Genomic DNA, 27052 nt, shown 5'->3' on the forward strand with positions numbered 1-27052 from the left:
AAAGCAAGACGTGTGTGTTTTAGACAAAGATGACTCCACTTTGTGCCAAGGACGGAGCGGAGCCCAGTGGAAGACCTGGAGTTGGTTATTCTTTCCTAAAGAGCATGAAGGGGAGAAGGGCATCCCTTTTCTGCCCTGGGACCTGCTGGGAAACTGCAGCATGAGGGAAAATGATCTGTCTCCTGACCCATCAGTGAGCTGTTGAGAGAGAGAGGAATGGCCAGGAATACACCACCAGCTCTAAAGGCTGCCTAGGAAAATGGCGACGGTGGGTCAGCTCTTGGTGACAAGGTGGAGCAGAGGTGGGCTACAGTGGCACACACAGGCTGAGGCACCAGAGGTTTTTTGTGTGTGTGCCTTTTAACGAGTTTGGCTTTTACTGGGAAGGGCAGTTGCCCTCTTTGGCACTGAGGTATGGAAGGTAAGGAAAGAAGGTGGATCAATGCAAACAAATTCCCATCAGTTTCAATGAGAAGGAAGAGATCAATGAAACAACACAAATGAGATTTAGGTAAGTCAGATCCTTATTGAGCTGATAAATTTCTGGGATAATCAAAATGTCAGAGGTTTTCCTTTTGGAAGATTATATTAGGCTGTTTCTTCCTGAATCCCCACTGGCCAGTCCTAAGCTACTCGTCTTCTTAAGCCAGCTATAAATGGCCCTTACCCCTTTGTCTGTTTCTGTAGGAATTTCTCCTCTCCCAAGCAGGAGCATGGAAAAGAGGAGACCCAGACTGTCTTTGAAGCCGTATGAAGGCCCTTGTCAAAAGCCCAGGGCCATGGACTGGCTCAGGCCTCCCCTCTTGGAATTTTACTTGCCTGGAGAGCTGAGCTGAGCTGAATCTTTCAAGTTGCCTTTTATGTCACGTTTGGGAGAGCAAATTGAGCAATATCATCCCAAACACTAATATTAAAAGAAAAAAATAATCATGATGATCTTGAAACTTGAGCCCAGACACGGCCAGAAGTATTTCTAATTTTCTTGAGTGAGAAAAGAAATGATTTTGATTACTTTCAGTAACTTTTGTGACGGTGATGATATAGGGGAGAGTGGCCTCCTGTGGCCCTTTGGCCACATGGAAGCTCAGGTCTCCCCTTTCTCAGCTCACCTGATGCCCTTCTGCTTTTGTTCCTAGAGCTTAGCTCTAGTCTGTCAGCTTCTGAGAAGAGCTCAGCTTCTGAGGTCAAAGTGTTGGAATCTGACATGGGCTCTGTGCTTTTTCGACTTTGACTGTGGGCAGTGATTTAACCCTGGTTCTCAGTGTTACTAGGTTTCCCACATGATGCTAGTGGTAAAGAATCCAGCTGCTAATGCAAGAGGTGTAAGAGACACAGGTTTGATTCCTCAGTTGGGAAGATCTCCTGCAGGAGGGCGTGGCAACGCACTCCAGTATTTCTGCCTGGAGAATCCCATGGACAGAGGAGCCTGGTGGGCTACAGTCCATAGGGTCGCAGAGAGTCAGAAATAACTGAAGTGACTGAGCATGCAAGCATGCGTGCTCAGTGTTGTCATCTATAAAATGGGAATATTAATGGCGCCTTCTTCCTAGAGCTGTCATGAGGGTCAAAATGACCCATGAAAAGTGCTTAGGGACTTCCCGGTGGTCCAGTGGTTAAGACTCCACGCTGCTAATGCAGGGATTGTGGGTTTGATTCCTGATCAGGCAACTAAGATCCTGCATGCCATGCAGTGTGGCCAAAAGATTAAAAGACAAAAGTGCTTAGCACTCAATTTGGGATACCGTAAACTCCTGAAGACATATTTGCTATTATTATTCTTACTGCACAGAGACTAGCTCCAGACATCAGGCTCTTCTCAACCCAAGGTCCTGCCTGTACAAGGTTATCACCTCTTAACCACCAGAGCATCAAGGCAGCTAGATGTTTCCTGCCAGTTGCTCTGTGGTCTTTTCCTGATGGAAACACCATATTGCATGTTGGCAAAACCACCTTTACAGGAGATAAGGTGAATGAATACAAATGCCAATTTGTAGAAGGTGCCTTTTAGCCACAGACGCTAAATTAAATTTCCAGCAAATCCTTTTAGAGAGGGTCAGTGTTCATTTTCTATAAAATGTGGCTTTCTGAATTCAATATAAAAGCTTTCCTTTAGAAATCCCATTTATGACTTCCTTCCTCTCCCCTCTTCCCTCCTTCTTCACCACCAGCACACCCCCCTCCCCATCCCCACCACACTTTAATTACAGTGAAGGGGGATTAGTCAGCTCAGGTCTCTGGGGAGTTCTCTACAGAGCCATCTCTGAAATTAAACTAAAGAGAAAATGGCACCAGCACGGAGCAAAGAGAACAGACGAGATTGATTGATTGATCTGAGCTCATCAGATGAGTGTTCAGGACCACAGGAAAGTATGACAACAGAAACAAGCAGGAGAAACTCTCCCGCCCTCCTCCCTAGCACCTACAACACCCACACAGAGAGCCCAAGATCCAGACCTGGCCATCTTCCCTGCCTCCCAGGGCCCCTCACAGCTCCGACTGATACTTTCCCACCGAAAGTAACAGGAGAGGGCGCGGACATCTCAGAGGACCAGCCCACAGGAGCTGGGCTGCTGGTTTCTGCAGGTGAAAGCTGTATTTCTTCTACTCAACCCACTGTCTGGGGAGATGCTCTCCAAGGCACACTTCCGCTTCCCGGCCAGAAGCCCCGGGCCACGCTCCATCTGTGGCCCACTCGTGGTTTGCTATAGACTCCGAAGAGGTCTTTGAAGACCCCATGGTTTCTCCGGCATCATTCCCTTTCAAAAGGGGAGGAAGAGGATAGATTTTCTTGAGTGAATTCTGCCATCCCAAGAGGGATCAAAGGAAGAAGCAGGGCACCATGATGGAACCTGAGCTCGGAGTCCCCTTCATATTGGGTGGCCAAAACGTTCATGTGGAGTTTTCGTAAGACGGTATAGAAAAACTTGAATGAACTTTTTGGCTAACCCAATACTACAAAGTCAGTGTTCATTCCAATCCCAAAGAAAGGCAATGCCAAAGAATGCTCAAACTACCACACAATTGCACTCATCTCACATGCTAGTAAAGTAATGCTCAAAATTCTCCAAGCCAGGCTTCAGCAATACATGAACTGTGAACTTTCAGATGTTCAAGCTGGTTTTAGAAAAGGCAGAGGAACCAGAGATTAGATTGCCAACATCCGCTGGATCATGGAAAAAGCAAGAGAGCAGAAACACACCTATTCCTGCTTTATCGACTATGCCAAAGCCTTTGACTGTGTGGATCACAATAAACTGTGGAAAATTCTGAATCAGATGGGAATACCAGACCATCTGACCTGCCTCTTGAGAAATCTGTATACAGTTTCAGGAAGCAACAGTTAGAATTGGACATGGAACAGTGCACTGGTTCCAAATAGGAAAAGGAGTACATCAAGGCTATATATTGTCACCCTGCTTATTTAACTTCTATGCAGAGTACATCATGAGAAATGCTAGGCTGGAGGAAGCACAGCTGGAATCAAGATTGCCAGGAGAAATATCAAAAACTGCAGATATGCAGATGACACCACCCTTATGGCAGAAAGTGAAGAAGAACTAAAGAGCCTCTTGAAGAAAGTAAAAGAGGAGAGTGAAAAAGTTGGCTTAGACCTCAACATTCAGAAAACAAAGATCATGGCATCTGGTCCCATCACTTCATGGAAAATAGATGGGGAAACAGTGGCTGACTTTATTTTTTGGGCGCCAAAATCACTGCAGATAGTGACTGCAGCCATGAAATTAAAAGCCGCTTACTCCTTGGAAGGAAAGTTATGACCAAGCTAGATAGCATATTCAAAAGCAGAGATATTACTTTGTCAACAAAGGTCCGTCTAGTCAAGGCTATGGTTTTTCCTGTAGTCATGTATGGATGTGAGAGTTGGACTATAAAGAAAGCTGAGCGCTGAAGAATTGATGCTTTTGAACAACTGTGGTGTTGGAGAAGACTCTTGAGAGTCCCTTGGACTACAAGGAGATCCAACTAGTCCATCCTAAAGAAGGTCAGTCCTGAGTGTTCATTGGAAGGACTTATGTTGAAGCTGAAACTCCAATACTTTAGCCACCTGATGCAAAGAGCTGACTCATTGGAAAAGACCCTGATGCTGGGCAAGATTGAGGGCAGGAGGAGAAGGGGACGACAGAGGGTGAGATGGTTGGATGACATCACTGACTCGATGGACATGAGTTTGGGTAAACTCCGGGAGTTGGTGATGGACAGGGAGGCCTGGTGTGCTGCAGTTCATGGGGTCGCAAAGAGTCGGACATGACTGAGCAACTGAACTGAATACTAGCTAGTATTTGTTGTCTGGACACCATGACCAGGCAACTTTACCTGTTAGTACATTTCATTCTCACATCAACTTTGAAGCAAGCACTTATCAATTCACTGTCTGTGAGGAACACAGAGACAAAGCAACTTGCCCAGAGACAGACAGTGTCAGAGCTCACATTGACCTCAGGTCTGCCTGACTCCCGGGGTTCCCAGGTGGTACTAGTTTCAAGGAACGCAGAAGATCAAGAGACCCTGATTTGATCCCTAGGTCAGGAAGATCCCCTGGAGGAGGGCATGGCAACCCACTCCAGTATTCTTGCCTGTAGAATGCCATGGACAGAGGAGCCCTGCGGGCTACAGTCCATGGGGTCGCAAAGAGTCAGACGTGACTGAAGCGACTCAGCACACACGTGTGCACTGCCTGACTCGCAACTCTGTGTCCTTCTGAGGGTGTTCTTGTATCGTCTCCTCATCAATTGCTTCATTGATCTTTGCTTCATTCTTACCTGAGACAAGGTCGCTTTCTCACTAATGTGGCGGTTCTCCAACCTTATCAGTATCAAGATCTCCTGGAGAGTTTGTTAAAAACAGACACTGCTCTGCCCGGAGATCCTGACTTCATGGGTCTGAGGTGGGACCTGAGATCTTGCTTTTCAACAAGTTCCAGGTGATGCTGACATTACTGGGCTAGGGACCGCCACTTTGAAAACCACTGCTTTATGGATTTTCACATCTCCCTGGATCCAGTGCTGCTCAGGGGCCATAGATAAGCTGGAGGCTTGGTATTTTTAATCCAGATTTCTAGATAAATATTATGACGATGATCATAATACTAATAATTTAACTGTAAATTCCTGTTGTTCACTACGTGCCAGACACTTTACTCTTGGGGCTGACTCTCCCCTACTACTGTGATGTAAATTCTGCTGAGGCTCCATCAACACAAGAAAGGCATCAAGTTCCAATCTTTTAGACAGATCAGCAGAGTCCATTTGCAGAGAAACTTACAAAAGAGTTTCTGGCTCAGTGGGGGGACCTTCCCAGGTAATAAAGGCAGTAGACATGTTCTTGGTATGGGCTGTTAAGCGGAGATTTGCTTCTTGAGTACATACTTTGGAGGGTTTTGAGCCCACCCAACTCATTACAGATAAAGAACTGAGTAACTGCATTCTGATACCAGAATATCATCCAGGGAGCAGGAAAGCATGGTGAGTGGGGACTAGGAGGATGGGGTGAAGGAGGAGATAAGACTCCCTCTCCTCCACTGACCAGCTTGCATGTGTGTGCTCGATTGCTAAGTCGTGTCCAACTCTCTGCGATCCCATAACTGTAGCTCTCTGTCCACGGGATTCTCCAGGCAAGAACACTGGAGTGGCTTGCCATTTCCTCCTCCAGGGGATCTTCCTGACTCAGGAATGGAATCCATGCCTCCTGTGTCTCCTGCATTGGTAGGCAGGTTTTTTGCCACTGAGCCATCTGGGAAGCCCCCGCCGGTCCCAGAGGGGAAAACAGTCGTAACCCTTGACAATACAGTAGAACCGCCAACGGTACAGGGCATGAGCGAAACACATGCCAAACCACCACACCCCTGTTCTAGTGACAACGTAACACTAACAAACTTTTCCAACCAGTGAGAAGACACAAAGCTTTCCCCAGTCGAGGAAGACTCCCAGGGTGAAGAGGAATGAGCTGGCCGGAGCAAGAAGGTGGAGAACCATGCACGATCCGTGCCCCTCCCCCAACACTAACACACCACTTAGTCAGTAGCAGAGGGAGGAGGCATTTGGAGGCAGGAAGCAAGGGTGAAGTTTCACAAGCAGCTGAGAGTGCTGCCCCATGGGCCTCCTAAGGGCGGGAGCAGCCGGGGAGGAAGCAGGGCCCTTTACTCACAAGGTTCGGATCTTCGGCATGTGGTTGAAGCTGGTGACCAGGATGCGGCTGATGTTGTTGTTGTTGAGGGTGCTGCAGACAGAGAGGAGAGACGTGTCAACAAAGGAGCATCGTGGGACAGCGCCAGGATGCTTGTGGACAGTGGGGGAAGGATGGATATGACTGCAAGAGGGACCACCCCTCAGCAGCCAGGTACCAAGCAGCTGGAGACCAGTGGATGGGGCTCCAAATGAGAAAAGAATCTGATTCCTTTTTACAGGTGGATCCCTCCTCCCTTCTGCTGCCCTCTTGGAACTTACTACCTGGAGCCATAAGCCTGCCCTTGTGAAATCCTATTGTGAGCATTTCATTACAACGTCACTAATTCCCACAACTATAATGCAACCCCAATTAAATATTGTCCTCATTTCAGAGAGAAGGAAACAGATACCCAACACCTTGCTCAGTTACACATAACCCTACAGGGCAGCCTTTATCCTTGCATTATAGATGGGGGTGCTGAGCTTCAGAGAAGTAAAATTATGCTTCCAAGGATACACAGCTGTTAAGCTGTAGATAATGGATCTGAACCCAGCACGTTTTTTTAAAAAATTTATTTTTAATTGGAGGATAATTGCTTTACAATGTTGTGTTGGCTTCTACCATACATCAACGTGCATCAGCCACAGGTGGACATAGTCTCCACCCTCTTGAGCCTTCCTCCCACCTCCTACTCCATCCCACCCCTCTAGGTTGACATGGAGCACTGGGTTTGAGCTCTCTGCCTCACACAGCAAATTCCCACTGGCTGTCTATTTCACATCTGGTAATGTAGATGTTTCCACGCTAATCTCTAAATTCACTCCACCTTCTCCTTGCCCCACGATGTCCAAAAGTCTCTTCTGTATGTCTGTGTCTCCACTGCTGCTCTGCAAAAAGGCGCATCAATACCATCTTTCTAGATTCCAAACATACGTGTTAGTACACGATATTTATTTTTCTTTCTGACTTATTTCACTCCGTATAATAGGCTCTAGGTTCATCCACCTCATTAAAACTGACTTAAATTTGTTTCTTTTTATGGCTGAGTAATATCCCACTGTACATATGTAGCACAGCTTCTTTATCCGTTCATCTGTCAATGGCCGTCTAGGTTGCTTCCTCACCCTAGCTGTTGTAAATGGTGCTGCAGTGAACCATTGCGAGTACCTGTGTTTTTTTCAATTATGGTTTTCTCAGGGTATATGCCCAGAGTGGGCTTGTTGGGTTAATGGTAGTTTTAGTCCCAGTTTTTAAAGGCATCTCCATACTGCTTTCCATAGTGGCTGTATCAATTTACATTCCCTCCAACAGTGCACGAGGGAGCCCTGCGCTATCTTGCTCCAGACTCCTTGCTCTGCCCATCACACACACTGCCTCACAGGATGCTACATGGGGAGGTTATTTTATGAGTAGTTTCCAGGCATCTTCTGCCTCTTCAAGCACATCCTAAGTGAGTCTGTGAGCTCTGTGGGGACAGGGATTAAGGCTCTCTCTTGCGACGCCCCATGACCATGGATGGGAACTCCTCTGGTATCTTGGTGCATGGGGGGAAAGGGAAGAGAGGGATGTGAGCTCCATCAATGGAACAAAATGAAATAGAATGAAATCAGGCTATAGGTAACTATAGTCCAAGGCCTACCCTTCTAGAAGGACTTGCTACGGGAGCCCAGGGAAGCATGGCAAAGGAAATGGCAACCCATCCCAGTATTCTTGCCTGGAAATCTCATGGACAGAGAAGTCTGATGAGCTGTAGTCCATGGGGTTGCAAAAAGTCAGACACAACTTAACAACTAAACCACCACCATCACAGGGAAGCAAGGCAGCCAAGGAAGCCGTCACTTGGCTGGAGGTGGAAAGGTGATGGAGCGGGAGGCCTTTCTGGGCCGGTGAGTTCAGTGGCCATGCAGACAGAAGCAACCACCTGTGGCAAGACTGGACCTGGGTCTCAGCTCTCTGACCCACACCTAACTCACTCTGGATCCCAAAGAGCAGGCGTCGGATCCAGCCCACGGTACACTCCTTGGTGATGGACACTTGCTCCTGGGCTCCTCCAAGGCCACAGCAGATACCCCCTCTCATTAGCTCCATTCCTTTTACACTCTCATGGAACCCCACCAGCCCAGGAAGGAGCCTTCCCTGGAAAGGCTTCACTGGTTAAATGGACTTCTTTTGCCCTTGGCTCTTGATGAATATGTTATCTTACTCTTAGAATCTCTCTAACATTTTCCATCTTGTGTGTTACCACAGTCAAAGCTCTTGTCCATACATGGTTCAAACTGAGTCACATATACCCTAGTTGTGTGGTCTCGGGCAGATTATCACCATCACTTAGCCATAGATTCTTCACTGGTAGAAGGGGCCAATGGTACCTACTTCACAGGGCTTAGCAGACAGTATGTGCTTGCTAGGTGGAGGCTACCATTTAACTGATTTTGGTGGAGAGAACCTAGCCCTGTCCTGGTCATTCCTGTTCCCCTCACCCAACCCCAGACCCCAAGGGAATATAAACAGAGCTTTATCCTGCAGAGGCCCCTGTACCCACCCCACCCAAGGGGTCTGCACAGACACCTTCTCCCCTGGGGACCCTAGTCCACAGCAGGATTCCAGGGACCACATCCCCTTCGACCCAGGCTATTTCTCAAGGCCTTTGGCCAAGAAGACCGGGAGGAAATCTATTTACACAAAAGTACAGAATCTAATACTTTCTCCTCCCTCCCCCCATATTTCTTCTGCACCTACTGGCATTCTTCTGGCATTCTTTTAGGCGTATGGTATTATGATAAAGTGGAATCAACCAAATTTACATTGCCAGCTTCTGCCCACTCAAGGAATTCATTAATGCATCAGTTCTGACACTTGGCATTTTATGATCTTGAACCTATTCTATTGCCTGCGGCTTATCTTTTCTATAGACGTGTGTGTGTGTGCTGGGGGACTGTGAATCCATCCTATCTTCATCCACCCAGGAGGTGTTCAGAATATGTCATGAGATAGGGTGCAAGAACTTGTCACTCCCATCAGACCATGCCATCCTGCCTTGACAGGGAGCTTCCCAGGAGCGAGGGTCATGCTCCCTACCCGACCCCCTCTCCAGCAGATTAGGAATGCCTCTGGGGTGGAAGCAATGCCTTCATCTCTCTTCTATCCATCCCAGAGTTCTAGGCTCCACACCTGGGGGAGACCTAATTAGAATCTTTGACTCACTAATCAGACAAAAATCTGTGTCCCCCTTATCTCACAGAAGCAAAGAGCTCAAGAAGCCTTTGCAGAGAAGAGGCTGCCTTCCTAATATGCCCAGCCACTCGACATCAGACTGAGTTCACAGCCAGCCCTAATTTAGCTGAATATACAGTGTAGTTATACACAGGACTTGGATTGTAACTGCATCCGGCAGGCGTCCGGCAGTGATGGCTTATTAATGTATTACTACACTGATATTTAAATGTGAGCCATAATGAGGCCAATAAAACATTTATGATAATAGCAATTATTCCAGAACCAAAATGACTAAACACAGTATTCAGACTTCCATGATTTGCTGGCCCAGGGACCTCAGAGGGTTGGTAACCTCTTGGGCGCTGTTCTCCATGGAAGCTACAGTTTCTTTTTCCCTAATAAGCCCAGATTTATTTGATTTCCAATCCTGGTGGCTTTTGCCCATGCAGGCAGCACTATCTGGTCCTCGTGCTTAGGTCCAGCAGCTGGCATTTGATGAAGGCGGCGTTATCACAACCCTGATGCAGAGGAGCAGAGTGGGGGTGTGCATGCTCAGTCGCTCGCTCATGTCCAACTCTTTGTGACTCCGTGGACTGTAGCCCACCAGACTCCTCTGTTCTTGGGATTTTTCAGACAAGAATACTGGAATGGGTTACCATTTCTTCCTCCAGGGGATCTTCCTGACCCAGGGATCGAACTCATGTCTCCTGCATTGGCAGGTGGATTCTTTACCACTGCGCCACCTGGGGAGCCCAGGAGCGGGTGAGCATGGCCTCAAAGGCAAAGCCTTTGTTAAGATTCTGACTTACAAGCTGTGCAACCATGAATAAATTTTCTTAATCTTACTGGGTTTCCTCCTGTTTAACAAGCGGAAACTAGCAGCATTGATCTCACGGAGCTTTGTTGGTGGTTCAAGGAGATGGTTGTAATAATTGCCAACATTAACCGAGAGCTTATTGTAGGCCAGGCAGGTTGTGGGTTCTACTTGTACCATCTCACTTAATTCCTACAACCACCCAACGAGGTAGGCACTTTCTATCACCTCCATGTCAAGGATGAAGCAAGTGGTGTATCAGAACTTGACTCTAGAAATGATGCCCGTCTTCATTGTCTATTGCTGCTGTAACAGATGACCACACTTTCTATGGTTTAAAGCAACACAGACCTATTTCATACAGTCTAGAGATCAGAAGTCTGAAATGGGTTCACGGGACTGTGTTTCTTCTGGAGGGCTTTGAGGAGAATTCATTTCCTTGTCTTCTGCAGCCTATGAAAGTGAAAGTTGCTCAGTCATGTCTGGCTCTTTGTGACCCCAAGGACTATACAGTCCCTGGAATCCTCCAGGCCAGAATACTAGAGTGGGTATCCTTTACCTTTTCCAGGGGATCTTCCCAACCCAGGTATCGAACCCAGGTCTCCCTCATTGCAGGCGGATTCTTTACCAGCTGAGTCTCAAGGGAAACCCAAGAATACTGGAGCAGGTAACCTATCCCTTCTCCAGGGTATCTTCCCGACCCAAGAACCGCACCAGGATCTCCCGCGCTGCAGGCGGATTCTTATTCCTCGGCTCATGGCTCCTTCCTTGTGTCACTCCACCCTCTAGCTTCTGCTGCCACACCTCCTACTGTTCACTGCAATGTCCTGCCTCCCTCTTAAGAGGACCTGTCTGATGACATTTAGAGCCTGACAGGATAATCCACCTCAGGATTCTTGGCCATATTTTCCAAGTTCCTTTTGGCACCTAAGTTCCTGGGATGAGAACACGGGACACTTTTGAGGGGACATTATCCAGCTAGCTATCATGACCTTGAAACTGGGCATGGAAAGCATACTTGTTAGCACACTAGCTTGTAGGCAATAATCGGTAACTATTAGCTATTATTTTTGTAGCCTGGGATTCCCTGGTAATTCAGTTGGTAAAGAATCCACCTACAGTGCAGGAGACCCCGGTTTGATTCCTGGGTCGGGAAGATCTGTTGGAGAAGGGATAGGCTACCCATTCCAGGATTCTTGGGCTTCCCTGGTGGCTCAGTTGGTAACGAATTGCAATGTGGGAGACCTGGGTTCAATCCCTGGGTTGGGAAGCCCCCCTGGAGAAGGGAAAGGCTACCCACTCCAGTATTCTGGCCTGGAGAATTCCATGGACCAGTCCATGGGGTGGCAAAGAGCCAGGCACAGCTGAGCGACTTTCACGTTTTTGGTGACCTGTGTTTGGTCTTTTATGACTATGTATTTTCACATTCATCTTATTTGGTACTTGAAGCACTCTGCAGTTCAGATGATCTTCCCCATCTTACCAAGGAGCAGTTTGAGGCTACAAGAGATAAAAGGCTTGCCCAGCGCAGCAACAAGCTCCAGGAGGACTCAGGACTGAGCAGTCCTGAGTCTGCTTTACATTGCAATTTCTCCCAAGTTTCCCACTGCCTTCTGTTTCAGGGCTAGTTTGCTTCTCCAGCAAAGATAGTCTCTGCCACCTCCCCTTAGGGACCCAAAGCTAGAATTCACTGCACAAGTCTACTATCGCCTCCTATTCCAGAAACCTTCTTGAAAATTAACCACAGAAAAAATATATTGTTTGATCTGACAAGGACCCACCTGCACCCCCATTATATGATTGCCCAAACTTAACCTATGGTGACCTCATCAGCCTCATCTTATTTAATTCCATCTCCTGGAAGAGTATTGCTAGTTCTAGAATGTAGCTTTAACCTCACTGCTCTGTTCTTATTGAGAAAATATGCTTTACCCTAAGTTGCCCCAGTTGGAAATTTTTCTCTGGTGTGTGTTAGTTGCTCAGTCATGTCTGACTCTTGTGACCCCATGGGCTATAGCCTGCCAGGCTCCTCTGTCCATGGGATTCTCTAGGCAAGAATACAGAGGTGGGTAGACATTCCTATCTCCAGGTAAATGCTGTCAATTCATTTTGTGTCAGGTTTCAAGCTCAAGTGCAGGGTCACATCAGTTCTATGAGACTTCAGGACGGTCCCAGTCTCCCCTTTTTGCATCCTGGCAAACTACTGAGTGGGCCTTATAGCATGAACCAGAAATAAGGCAATTTCCCTCCACTGGATTTAAAAGACAGTTGGTCCATCCAACTCCCATTCCTCTCTTATAAAGCTCTTACTTACCAAGCCCTATATGCACAGTATTTCTATTGAGATTTAGCTGTGTTCTCTCCAGCCTCTCTTCTGTTCTGTCACAGCTGGAGCACCTAGGCCACACTAAAGTCACCTGTTTGGACAATGCTCCTTCTACCAATGGATCTCTCTTGCTTGTGAGAACTAGAAAGGGAGCATTAGACATTTTTTCTGGGGACTTCCCTGGCAAACCAGTAGTTAAGACTTTGCCTTCCAAGGCAGGGAGTGTGGGTCCGAGCCCTGCTCAGGGAGTTAACATCCCACGTGCCTCATGGCCAAAAACTCAAAACATAAAATACTAGCCATATGGTAACACATTCAATAAAGATTAAAAAAAGCCACAAAACTTTTTTCCCAGGTCACTAGGAGATTTGCACACTTACTATTGCTTCTTTTATCGTTGGTTAGCCACTAAGTCGTGTCTGACTCTATGCTACCCCATGCATTGTACCCTGCCAGGCTCCTCTGTCCTTGGGATTTTCCAAGCAAGAATACTTAAGTGGGCACCATTCTCTTCTCCAGGAGAATTCCTGATGCAGGGATCGAACTTGGGTCTCCTGCACTGGCAGGTGGATTCTTTACCACTGAGCCTCCAGGGAAGCCCTACAGTACAGGTTGGCTAGTGGTAAAGAACCCACCTGACAATGCAGGAGATGTAAGAGACTCAGGTTTGATCCCCGGGTGGGGACGGGGATCCCCTGGAGGAGGGCATCAGCAATCCACTCCAGTATCCTTGTCTAGAGAATTCCATGGACAGAGGAGCCCGGTGGGCTACAGTCCATAGGGTTGCAAAGCATAGGGTATGACAGCAACTAACACAACACACCCTCACAAAGTTGGCATGTCCCTGGGTTCCTCCGCTAGACACCAGGACACGGCAGCAACCCAGGGCTCCAAGTCATGACGTGTGCGTGAAGCGGTGGCACACACGCTGGTCTGTGCCAGGGGCTGGCGAGTTGCTACCTGCAGGCCCAGCTAGTGCAGCCTGCGTGTGTGAATACAGCTCTACCCATCTGTTTATTCACACCTATGGCTGCTTCCCCATTACAGCAGCTTAGTTTCGAGAGACCATATGGCCCCAAAGCCTAAAATATTTACTAATTGGCTTTTTATAAACCATGTTTGCTGCCCTCTGGCTGCTTGAGAACTGGGCAGTTCTGGTCCTGCCTTCGCCAAAGACTAGCTGTGATAAGTAGGACGTCTCGTAACTGCTTGGTGGGAAGAGGGGGTGGGGTCAATGCCTTTCAGGTCTTAAAAACAAAAACTATAAAACAGCGGTAGGAGAGTCCCAGTGGCAAATGGTAGGGCTGGGATTCAAAAGCAGGGAGTCGAGGTGGTTCAGTGGCTAAGACTCCCTTGCTCCCAATGCAGGGGGCGTGAGTTCAATCCCTGGTAGGGGAACAAGATACCACACACGCAACTAAGAGTCTGCAGGGCAACTAAAGGTCCTGCACACCACAATGGAGACCAAAGACTCTGACTGCTGCAACTGAGGCCTGGTGCAGCTGTTAGAGGAAAGGCTCCAGTGGAGTGGGTTTCTGGGGCTGCATCTCTTCAAGCAGAAACAAAAGCAAACATAAGCAGGCAGCCTCACCCCAGATCTACGCTTCTCCCTTCCGCCCCACAATCCTACCTGGAAGCTGAGTTGCAATGCTCCCAGAGCCTGCAATGCTGTGCTGGAATCAGAGCCTAGAAGACCTTTTACAAGAGACAGGGTGGGGAGATCCACCTCTGGGTGGGCGTGCAATGAACCTGGACAGTTGTTCTCCAAGTGTGGCCCCTGGACTTGCAGTGTCACCCGGGAACGTGTTGCTGCTGCTAAGTCGCTTCAGTCGTGTCCCACTCTGTGCGACCCCATAGACGGCAGCCCACCAGGCTCCCCCATCCCTGGGATTCTCCAGGCAAGAATACTGGAGTGGGTTGCCATTTCCTTCTCCAGTGCATGAAAGTGAAAAGTGAAAGTGAAGTCGCTCAGTCGTGCCCGACTCTTAGTGACCCCATGGACTGCAGCCCACCAGGCTCCTCCGTCCATGGGATTTTCCAGGCAAGAGTACTGGAGTGAGGTGCCATTGCCTTCTCCAGGAACTTGTTAGAGATGCATATGTTCAGGCCCTGCCCCAGCCTCCTGAATCAGAACCTCTGGGGAAGGCCCAGCTTTGTGTGTTTCAATGACCAAGAGGATTCATATACAAGCTCCAGTTGTAGAACCAGTGAACTAGGAGAAAGGCTAAGGACAGGGCCTTGACCTGAGTGTGGAGGGCAGCCTGTGGCCGCCCTGGGCCCGAAGGCCTCACGTGTGGACAGCATGAGGGAGCTGGGCCTCTTCCTGTTTAGGAGGAAGTCCAAATTCTGAAATAGTATGCAGCCCTCAATGGAGGTAGCTGTGATCACTCTTAGAGAGGTCCAACTTGACTTCTGCCCCTCGTTCCCCACTGATCTCTGCTGGGTGCTAAATTGTGGTTCTCCCAGCATCAAGCAAGATAGCAATCTTTGTTCTGGAGGAGCTCAGTCCAGCTGCAGCCACACCACCCTGGCAATTTCTTAATAGGGCTGACATTCCCCTCTGTCTCCTCCGATCAGGCCATTGCTTTATCAAGCTGTGCTTCCCTGGCTCTGGGTGTAATCTGCGTGTTGTGTGTCCATAATACTATGTAATTGGCTCTAATGCAGCAATATTAACTACAAGCACGTACCACATAATTTCAGGATCAGGCATCCACAGTAATCCCCAAGCTTTCTGGGGTGCTCCTGGAAACCCTCCTCTTCCCCTCTGCACAGGTGATCCAGAATCCTAGAGTCAGACAGACCCTCTTGGTAGCTTTGTCCATTCATCTCCTGTCTCAGGGCAGGTTGACTTTTTAAGTCTGGATAAATAAGGTGGTTCCCTCCTTAAAGAAGGGCTTCTCAGTGGCTCAGCAGCAAAGAATCCACCTCCAGTGCAGGAGCTGCAGGAGACTCAGGGTCGATCCCTTGGTTTGGAAGATTCCCCTGGAGGAGGGCATGGCAACCAACTCCAGTATTCTTGTTGGAGAATCTAGGGACAGAGGAAACTGGTGGGCTACAGTCCACAGGATCATAAAGAGTCAGACAACTGAAGCGACTTAGTATCTACTCATGTACTCCTTAAGGATCCCTAGGAAGAAGAATTTTGGTGGGTCAGCAGCAGCCATAGCTATGGCCACAGGATATCTTTTTTAAGTGACCCTTGAGATTCCCTGACTTGTACTTACCAACATGGGAGCCCAGCAGCCAGCACTTTAAGCCCGGAAGATGTAAATACTTCTCTCAGGGCCTACGTTGGACTCACAGGGACAGGCACAACCAAGGTAGGCAGAATCATTTCCTAAAGAGCAGCTGAGTGCAAACATTGTGGCCAGGCCTTGTGCAGAAATATCTGAACAGCTGGCATGGGGCATGAGGAGCACAGAGGGGTTGCAGTAGCACGTGGGCCACAAAAGGAGGGTCTGGGGGGCTCCCATCTTTCCTCTTTCTGGCTCAGGCAAGGAGAGAGGGATGAAACTGAGGCTGCTTTAGATCCTCTACGTGTCTGCTTTCCTCTTTGGTTCATATGTCAAAGCAGGACTGGCTTGTCCTGGTCTGGCTTGGTGGGTGTGGACTGATAGCCATCACGGCATCAGGAATGGATCACAGTACCTACTGCTGATGACGAGGCCCTGCCACAGGCTCCTAGATCCTGGGTGGGAGAAGTGCTGGCTAACTCAGCCCATTAGCATGTGTGCAGGAGGCACTCTATGAACTTGGCCCTGGGGGAGCACACACTGGGTCTACAGAGGTTGACAGAGGCATTCCCAAGCCTCGCCCCCCAGCCTAGGGTCCCTCTCCAACTGCACTGACTCAGTCACTTTGTTTGTTTCTTTGTTTTTGGTTTGTTTTTTATTTGTTTTCTGGCTGTATCACATGGCACGTGTGATCTTTGTTCCACGACTAGGGATTGAACCCAAGTCCGCTGCATCGGAAGCACAGAGTCTTCACCACTGGGCCACCAGGAAAGTCCCAGGCTCAGCCATTTTTGAGTGAAGCTCCTTAACTGTTTTCCTCCTATCAAGTCTGAATTTGCCTTTCTCCCCCAGCTACCCACTGCTCTGATTTGGCTGGAGGCTCTGGGAAATTCCAGAAATCAAGAAGAATATTATAAAATAACACATCATTTGAAAAATCTAAATTGATGTTACAGATTCTCCCATGAACATTCTGCTTTCCTCCAATGATCTGGACTAGTAAAGGATATTGCTCTGAGGTGAGTTTCCAAAGATCTTTCAATAAAGATGCCCATAATAACAACAATATTGATGTTTATTAATCATGTTTTTGCTATGTGCACACATTATCTCATTTAATTCTCCCAACAACCTGAGATACTCTTGCCATTTCCATTTGGGATCCTAAAAAGATCAATGAACTCTGCCTGATCATGTAAGTATGGAGTTGTGGAGCCAATATTCAAATCCAGGAAAGTGTCACACCAGACCGGACGGTATTTTTCATCATTACACAGAACGGCCTCTTACAGGATTGTCTTTGACAGACACCAGCCATCCGATTCCCCCTGCTGTCCCGAGGAGGAGATGAATCATACATGTTAGTGGTAAACTCGGTCCTTCCAGGCTTCAGTGCGGCAGGGACCCTGGTGTTTGACTTGCTCTCAAGGCTGCTCATAGCAACAGCATCGCCTAACTCTTTTCTGGTCCAAGAAAGATGGTAGTAGGGGCTTCAGAGCATGTGTCTGCATGCATGCTAAGTTGCTTCAGTCGTGTCTGACTCTTTGCGATCTTATGGACCATACCTTGCCAGGTTCCTCTGTCCTTGGGATTCTCCAGGCGAGAACACTGGAGTGGGTTGCCATTTTCTTCTCCGGGGGATCTTCCCGACCCAGGGATCGAACCTGCGTCTCCTGCATTGGCAGGCATGTTCTTTACCACTAGCGCCACTTGGGAAGCCCAGAGGCTACAGAGAAGACAGGAGAATCATGGCTCAGCACCTTCCAAGGCTCAGGCTTGGCTGACAAGTCCAAGTGTTGCCAAAAGTCGCCCTGACTGTTGGACTGGCTAATATAGATTTTTCAGAGCACCCTGAAGAACTAAGGGTCCAGTCTTGCTCCTTGAGCAAAGCTCATCCTTGGTCTGCTAGGAGCGGACAAGGAGTCTCTGAGGGCAGATGGGGCAGGAGGAATGAGAGATGGAGGGAGAGAGAAGAGGGATGAGGTTAAGAAGCTATCTTGCTTATGGTACCTGCTCTCCTGGACTATCCTGGGTGCTGCCTATTACCGACTTCCTTCATCTCCCTGCGGACCGTTTAAATTAAAGCTCATAACCATTGTGTGGGCATATAATGAAAACAACTGATGCTGCACTGATTAGTCCATTACTCTCAACTGTTAGAAAACATAATGACCTCACAAGGGGCCTTATTCACTGACGTATAGCAGTCGGGCTCTCATTTGACACCTCAAATTAGCAGCCAAAGCAATAACAGCTGGGGTTTTTGTCTCAATATTTGTACCCGACTCTAAAGTGATTTGGCACCGGGTGAGCGTTATTTTTAAACACAGAGCTCTCACCGCCAAGTAACATTTTAAATGGTCTCCAGGTGTCATGTAAAACCTACAAAAATAAATAAAAACAATCAGCTTCCAATTAGGGCTTTTGATGATAGGGGTTCCTTAACAAAAGGGCTTGTCTTTGGTTCTGGCTTCATTATATATGCATGTTATGACAGCAAAAACTCATCTCCTTCTACCCAGCGGAGCCTCGGTGTTAAAAGGAAGAAAAAGATGCCAGTAAAATAAACAGAAAAAGTGAGGGAGCAAAAGAGAAAGATGAATCTTCGAATTCCACCACTGCTCAATCAGATGCTGGTGGTGGAAGTGATCAGGATGCTCCAGTGTTTCTGGTCCCTGAATTCTGAAGAACTCCTTACTCATCTATTGAGATCACCATGGACCCTGCCTAGTGGTGACGCAGAATGATTCAACTGCCTCCCAGTGACCTAGTGAATTGTAAAATGTATCTTAAACGACACTGTAAATGAGGCGGCCTTAGTCCCCTAATTCTATTTCATCATCTGTAAACTGGGAACCTGGACCATTAATCTTGTCTACTACATTATTTAGAAACGTCACAGTTTCCAGTGTGCAAGATATCTGTGGGGGTGAAGAAATGACCTCCCACTTACGTAACTGGACAGGTGAATTTGTCGCTGAGAAGGAGGGAAGCAGACAATTCCACCTCGGCTGCATTTGAGCAGGGAGAGGAAGAAGGGGCAAAGTCTTCAGTACCTATGAATGCGTACATAAGAGACAGGTACACACAGAGAAAGCAGAGGACGCATCTGGTTTACCCCTCCCGCCTGCTCCCCACCCCCACCCCCGGCGTTATGTAGGCAGGACCTCGCTCTGTGTTTGGCACAAAAAAGGACTCAAGTATTTACTGAAGGAAAGGATGGATGAGTTTCCAAATGCGAAGGATCATGCTTTTGGCATCTTTCGATTAAAAAAAAAAAAAAATCTCCACTCTAAACAGCCTTCTGGGCTGATCCCAGAGTACAGTCAATTGTCTACAGGAGCAAGGCTTGACATCAGAGGAAGGGGCTGCACGGGACTGTGGCAACCACAGCTTTTCCACCCAGGGCCATCATTTCTCATTTCCAAGGACTGCTGCCATGCTGGAAAGTGGGTGCAGTGATGCCAGTTCTTTTCCTTTTGTTAAAGAGAAAGCCAGACATCTAGAATTTTATATGAAATCTCCTTATTCCTTGGTCCATATTGATGACTAACTCTCCTTAAGGAACAAAAGTCACAAATGAAACATACCTGGGGGCTGGGTTTGGCTTGCAGGGGCCAGTTTTCAGCCTCTGAACTAAACAGATTACTTCAACAATTTGAATCAAACATATATATTTAACACCTAAAGATCACATATGGGCTATATAAATCAATCAGTCTCTCAGTGTATTTTAACGTCATCATGGGACTGTGTGGTTAAAGCCTTCTTCCTATACTGCATTTCCTGTAGGGCAGTCACTAGCTAAGACACGCTCCAGGAACCTACAATTGAAACCAACTATCTTTAAATGCTTGAAACTTATTCAATGCTCCCTGCTCCACCCACCGCTATCCTCACTGAGGATAATTTACACTGTGAGCTATTTGGGCTCATAGATGGGTAGGGGTCGTTGGTGCTGGCTCACAGGGCCCCGGGCACGCCTGCTAGCTGGAATCAATGATGCAGAATTCGATGTCTCCCCAGGCTGCCCTCTGACCAGGGTGGTCATCTCCCAAGCAGTGGCTGTAGGACTGGAAGACTCTAGAAAGGGAGGGTGTGGTCCCCATGTTGAAGGTAAAATGTTCCCTCTGGCAAAATGCTTGAGATTAAAGGACGATGGGATGGACAGGACATACTGGCTGGCTCCACTAATTTCTGTTTCCTGTCTGCTAATATAGAGAAAGGGCTTCTTGGATAGATGGCAACATGCTGCATGAGATAAGAGTCAACAGACCCATTTTCTGGCCTGGTTCTTCTGTGAAACTTTCTCATGGCTGTGAGCAAATTGCTTAACCATTCTGAGTGTTTTGTTTTTTTTTTTCCTCTTCAAATGAAGTGGTAGGATCAGCTGACCTCCAGGATCTTTGCAGCCTACAGTTCCGCTCTCCAATTTACTTTGGCTGATTCTGGGTCTACAATGGTATTTCTGGAATGGGAATAGATTTCTAGAAGGCAGTGGAAGGACCGGGGATACCCAGAACTGTCCAGATCTGCCTAAAGACAGGACATCTGGCCAAACTCTGAAAGTTAAAACCAGCCCCACTGCACAGCATTTGAAAACATATAGTTGCATGGGTCGGGGCAGAGGTGTCAGTTCCTTTTCTTTCTCTCTCTATGTAGATACCAGGCTCAACTTTTGCGGGGTTAATAGGCTTGCCTGTCACGTCTCCACTTAAGTATGGATCAGGGATGGGTCTGGAGTGATTTTCCTATCCAGTTGACTTGGCGGAAGTCACTTGCAGAGTGGAGAGAAGAGAATAATTGGGATCCAGGAACTAATTCACGCAGAGAGAGTTTTGCTTTGGTGGGAGTCAGTTTTCATAACCATACTCCTGGGTTTCAGTGAAAATGGGTCTTTTGGGGGTATAAGATCCAGATGTTTAAATTAAGAACCAGCAAGGGCAGAGTGCGGAGGTGGGAGAAGAGGGAAGTGGTAGATATTTCAAGGTATGTAGCTTCAGAAAGGAAAAGGCGATGGCACCCCACTCCAGTAATCTTGCCTGGAAAACCCCACGGACATTGGAGCCTGGTGGACTGCAGTCCATGGGGTCGCTAAGAGTCGGACACGACTGAGGGGCTTCCCTTTCACTTTTCACTTTCATGCATTGGAGAAGTAAATGGCAACCCACTCCAGTATTCTTGCCTGGAGAATCTCAGGGACGGGGGAGCCTGGGGGGCTGCCGTCTATGGGGTCGCACAGAGTTGGACACAACTGAAGTGACTTAGCAGCAGCAGCAGCAGCAGCTTCAGAAAATACACCGTTTAACCATTCTGCTTATTAATGGATGTGAAATGGCTCCAGGGCTTTGGAGTCAGGCAGGCAGGAGAGCATGCATGGTGGGAACTATGGAGATCTGCAGAGGGCATGCCCTGTCCAGATGCAGTCCTGCCACTCAGCTCCAAACCTGCACTCTTCGATAAGGTAGCCACAAGCTAAATTTGGCAATTTAAATTGAAATCAAGTAAAATCAAGTGAAGCTAAACACTTAGCTTCTCAGTTGCATTAGCCACATTGCAAGTGCTCAAGAGTCACATGTGGCTAGTGGCTATCTACTGGACAGCTCAGATATGGAGCAGTTCTTTCACCACCGAGGGTCCTTTAGGGGGACAGTGCTGCTTCAGACCATCACAGCCACATGTCCACCCAGGGTGGATACAGCTTCTAAATATTCAAGGGAAATTGAAATTATTTCCATAAAATTACCCAAGATTTAACTGTTGGGAACTAATTCTGTTTTTCTTTAAACATTGGAAAAACCAAAAAAATGAAAAAACAAGAAGAAAGCTCACATTAGCAGGTCTGATTCAACCAATGAATAAAATAGAGCTGATAGGTGGGATCCTTAAAAGAATGGGTGCTCCAGAGCTTTTCTACAGTGAATCCAAATCTGGTCTTAGAGAAACAGGACCATTATTCCCTCCATCCCCGCTCCTCACCATCCCTCGCTCGCAAGTGCCTTCAAAAATAGGAAACGAAAGCTCAGGACAAGGTTAAAACTGAGAGAGAGCTCTGATTCTCCACTACTCTGTGTCCTTGTCCTCTCCGTGCCCTCCTCCCTTCCATAAACTGACAGGAGGGATCAATTTTCTGCTTGGCTCTTAGAAGCCAGTTCTGTAGAGTAATGGAACCTCAGCCATGGGGAAGCCAAGCCATCCAATATTTCACACCCTGGGTGGAAGTGGTAGCATCAGTCATAGGCAAGTTCAACTCTACAAGGGGACTCAAAAGCTGATAAGCGGAGATATACTAAAGATGCTCAAACACTGGCTACCAAAGCCACTGTTGGCAGCTGGGGCATGGAGGAAGCTCAGAGTCTGAGCATCTGCACGGGAGCACCTTTTCAAGACAGAGGCAAAGCTCTGTTTGGGGAGAGAACTGACTCCTAAGTGTATTTGGCAGCTCTGAGGCATTCCCCCACCAGCCACTTGCTACTGCGAGAAAACTCTCTGGAATCTTTTTTCAAAAATGCAAAGATATTTTCCCATTTTGTTTCAGATGGGACAAAGCAAACCAAAAGCCTGTTCTCAAACCTGGTTTGTCAGACCAGAATTTCAACTCCAAGACCTGGCAGCTGCATTATACAGGGACACAGAGACTGTCCTCGCTCCCCAAGGACAGCGAGACGTCCATTACCAGATTCCACCGAAGCGCTGCTCGCAGGAGACGCAGACAGTGGGAGTCCTGCTGACTCAGAACCTCCGGGGGTAAAGAACGGCTCAGTGATCTTCACTAGAGACTCTTAACTCAGGAACGAACACCATGACATTTTAAATTCAGACACTAGACTAGCCTTTAGTGAATAGGGAAATGAAGCAAAGTGGAAACCACAAGAACTCCTCAAATTCTAGTTACTTGGACTGTGAAAGTGCTGTTTATTTAAATGGAAAAGATTATCCTTACATTTCAAAGAAAGGGTCACTTTTTCCTTAGGCTTATGTTCTCAAAACCAAGCTTGTCATTTTAAGAGCTTGACTAAGATCCAGGTCCCAGGCTGGGTGAAGTGCATTTGCGGGAAACTCAGTTCCCTTCCTAGTACGCTGGGGGTTGAATGGAAGTTACCGACGTTTTCAACAAGGTACAATTTTAATCCTGATTGTCTCCACAAATCACAATTTGCAGCACAATACCAAAAAATCATATTCTAGAGATATTTTAAGATTTTCATTAAATGATGACAGTTCTGTATTCAAAGCTACGTCATGACTAAACACCCTGATTCCTAAGGCTGTTGAAACAAATGTTTGCATCTCCCAGAGAAACCCAGGTGAAATAGTTTGCAAATAAATGAAAATGAATCTTGTCTCTGTTAGAAAGCACCAGTTTTCTCTGTGGCTCTAATTTTTGTTCATTAGTAAAAAGAAAAAAAAAAGGGGGGGGGACACTTAGCTAAAGGAATAGAAAACCAAAGGTAATGTGAGAAATGCGTGCTGTTTCAGAAAAAAATACTATTGAACACACTATTCAACATCTAAAATCATTCTGGGACAACCACAATCTTAGTTGCATTCAGGGCACAAGCAAAACAGAGACTCTAGAGACTAGGGTGGGGTAAGCTTCAAATTCAGTTAATTACAAGTGGCCCTCTGCATCCGTGGGTGACGCATTTTGGATTTAACCAGCAGCGAACTGATCTGAGCGGATCTGGGATCTGCAGGATAAGGCACCAGGGGATACAGACGGCCGACTGTGATTTCAACTCAATTTGATTCCATGAACTTTAACTGACCGCCTACTATGTGCCAGGCTTGTGCAAGGCAGTGAACAGTATAGGAATATTCGCCAACTATGATTTTTATGAGTGTCCTGATGGGGTATATGTTAGACACACACCTGAGGTTGTCTCCTTTAATCCCTAGCCTAAGGATTGGTATTAATGTTTCTCTTTTGAAAGGAAATGAACCCCAAACCACTCAAGTTGACTTGGTGGAGCTGATTTGGCAACCAGTCCTGTGGGAGGACTGTAATGCCTCCCACCCGCTACCCCAGAAGAGCAGCCTTTTCCTCCCGCCTCCTTGTCTGGGCAGTCTCATGCAATGGGATGTGGTGCTGAATAAACTGATGTCATAGGTTTGGATCTGAGCACCCTAGGAGTCAACTTCTCAAAAAGAAAGTCTGCAGTTCCTGAATTATTCTGGGCTACAGAGAATAACCTCACGAATGCACCTAACTGTTTCTCTTGTATGTGTACTCTGGGATGTATTTTTTAATTCTAATTTCTTGTGTGTAGTAGAACAGTTAAGTGCAGGGGATTTGATACTGGAAGAATAATTCCCTTCGTGTACTTGTTCACATCACCCTGGGACAAGCTGTTCACCTTCTCTGAGCCTCAGTTTCCTCACTGGTAAAATGAGGAGATTACCGAGATCTACCTTGGAAGGCTGTAGAGGGGGGTTATGTAAGATGCTGCATTATAATGTTTTATCACAGTGCCTGGAAGGTAGCAGGTGTTAGAACATGGAGACTATCATAGTAATTATAGCAGCTATAATGCCTAATAATTCCTATGATATCCTTTCATTATACAATGTATCAGCAGATTATTATTATTCGTTAATCAGAGCATCTGGTTCCACACCCAGAGGAAGCTCATTGGAAGTGGAGGACACACCACCACTTTCATTAAGCTCTGGGTTTTCTGAATTGGACCAACCATGTCCATAAATGTCCCAACACCCAGTGCCCAGCACCCCTCAGCCAGGACCACCATCCTCTGCTCGGAGAGTGAGCACATCCTGATCTCAGTATCAGGACTACTGTCCATTTCTTTTACTGTCTTCTTCTTATATCAAAAAAGGACTTTCTTTCTGTATCTACAAGTAGGGCTCAGGGTCAGGCCATGTCATATTTGCCCAGAGGTGGCTGAATTAGAACTACACTAAAAGTCTACTTAATTCCCATCATTGCGTTAACTCTTTTCTTTAAAGGGAGCTCATTACCCAGGCTAAAAGACTCTCTTTGCTCTAACGGGAGCTCATTACCTGGGCTGACGCCGGGCTCTAGGGAGCAAGAAATAGAGTGGGAGGTTTTCCTCTCTTGCTTCTCATCCTATGTGCGCATGTGCATGCGAGGTTGCTTCTTCAGTCGTGTCCAACTCTTTGCGACCCTGTGGACTATAGCACACCAGGCTCTCCTGTCCATGGGATTCTCCAGGCAAGAATACTGGAGTGGATTGCCGTGTGTTCCTTCGGGGATATTCTTGACCCAGGGATTGAACTCATATCTCTTATGCCTCCTGCATTGGCAGGCAGGTACTTTACCACTAATGGCACCTGAGAAGCCTGTATAAACCCAATTACAACTGCTTTACAATCAAAAGGAATCTGGAAGCAAGTTCAACTCCTGAGAAGGACTTCCCAGCAGATGAGGCATGAGGCATCCCAGATGGCTTCCGAGGTGCCCTTGGTCAGTCTGGGAGTCCTGGACTCCCCATCACTTAGCTCTATCTGTGCCTGTCTGATCAACAATTCTGATAAGCTCTCACCTTTAGAGTTTGATCCACCAAAGCTCCTGCTCATTTAAAGCTTTACTGTCCTTGGCATCTCGCACAATGCTGGCACATATCCTTGCTTTTTGGATGGATTAAAGCAGGGGCTTGCCTGGGTGGGAGGTAACTGAAATGGGGGGAGGTTGACAGGAAAGTGGAGGCTATACACACCCCATCTAAGGAGGGTATGTGCTTTTCAGTCTCAACTGATTGTCACGAGGCACATGTCCAGGCCAGAGTTGCCAAAGCTTCTGCTTCACTGAAGTCCAAAGCTGGAATTCTGGACTTTCACAAAAAATTTCATCAATTTTCAATATGAAATGCTAATTTAAAATGGTAAAAACACTCTTAGGATGAAAAAGAAAACCTCATTTGTGACCAAAATGTAGTGTCGTCTAGTTTGCAACCTTTGGTTTCAAGAGAGTTGATTAGCAGATTGTGGGAAGGCAAACTTCAGTCCATGATAAACTCAAAGAATGATTCTGCTTTCAGCTCTGCTAAATGGGGCTTCCCTGTGGCTCAGATGGTAAAGAATCTGCCTGCAATGCAGGAGACCCAGGTTTGATCTCTGGGTTAGGAAGATTCCCCTGGAGAAGGAAATGGCAACCCACTCAAGCATTCTTGCCTGGAGACTTCCATGGACAGACGAGACTATAGTCCATGTGGTCACAAAGAGTCAGATACGACTGAGCGACTAACACGTTTACTTTTCACTTCAACCTGCTACATAACATAAAACATTTAACAATAGGTTTTGAAAAGACAACTGTGCTTAGGATCCCCAAACTTACCAGGGGATTTCTTCTGTATAGCTGAATTGCCTGGGGGTGTCCACTGGGGGCAAAGAACATGGAATCAGGGGTCTGGAGACCCAGGTTAGAGTCCTCTGCTACTGCTAACTTGCTGTTGCCCTGGACAAGCCAAGGTGAGGGCTAGGACTAGGGGGAGGGAAGTGGGGTGCCCAGGGTAAAAGGCATGGGCCTCACTCTAGTCCTGACCCTGCTCTCGGCCTCCCTGTGCCTTATCTCAACAGTAAGAGGTCATCCTGGAGACAGTGAAGGTCTTTGCAGAGCCAGCCTATGATGATATCACTGAACTTCCAAAATTGGTAAGTGACAGAAAGGCGAGCGAGGCTTTCAAGACAGCACACACTGGTTATCGAAAAACCTGTCAGATCGCCGTGAGATTTGGCCAGTACAAGTGCTTTATCAAGGGCAGACCATTCACTGAAAGTGTCTTGGGGATGCTTTCCTAGCATTTTGGCAGCATATCTACCAAACTCCTGATCGGCTACGCTTGTCTTCTGGCTAGGAGACAATGTCTGAGAATCTTTTCTCCCACAATACTATTGAAAAAAAATTTAAATATTGGATTAGCTAGGTTGTTTCTTGTTTCATTTTCCCCTACTCATTTTTTTTTCCATTCGATATTTTTTCTGATTTTTTTTTTTTTTACTAAGACGGCATGTAGGGCTGAGAGGAGCCTGGTAAAACTGGTGACATGCCTGGCTGTCCTCAACCTAGCTGGCGGGGTCTAGAAACCCAGGCTCAGAGTCCCTCCAGAAATGATTCCTGGCCAGCCAGGGAAATGCAGTCTTAGCATACTTGACCGTGGTTTACACACATCTTACCCAGAGAAAACCGAAAACCGAGGACGTGAACCGCCAAGCGTACAAACCCGCAGAAATTAACAGTCCATGATTTGGGTAACAGAAGGGCATCTGAAAGTGAGGTAACGGCAAGTGAGGTCC

At 47.2% G+C, this 27052-nt stretch overlaps 1 protein-coding gene across 1 annotated transcript in view; it reads right to left on the minus strand.

The window, feature by feature from the left end:
- The window catches only part of SLIT3 (slit guidance ligand 3), a 724331-nt gene that overhangs the window by 168670 nt on the left and 528609 nt on the right, over positions 1–27052 (minus strand). Inside the window, exon 7 of the mRNA XM_069555989.1 lies at positions 6163–6234. Coding sequence (XP_069412090.1) covers positions 6163–6234 — 72 coding nt within the window. The remainder of the gene's footprint in view (positions 1–6162; positions 6235–27052) is intronic.

This window comes from Ovis canadensis, chromosome 16, assembly GCF_042477335.2.
Source record: "Ovis canadensis isolate MfBH-ARS-UI-01 breed Bighorn chromosome 16, ARS-UI_OviCan_v2, whole genome shotgun sequence".
Classification (NCBI taxonomy): domain Eukaryota; kingdom Metazoa; phylum Chordata; class Mammalia; order Artiodactyla; family Bovidae; genus Ovis; species Ovis canadensis.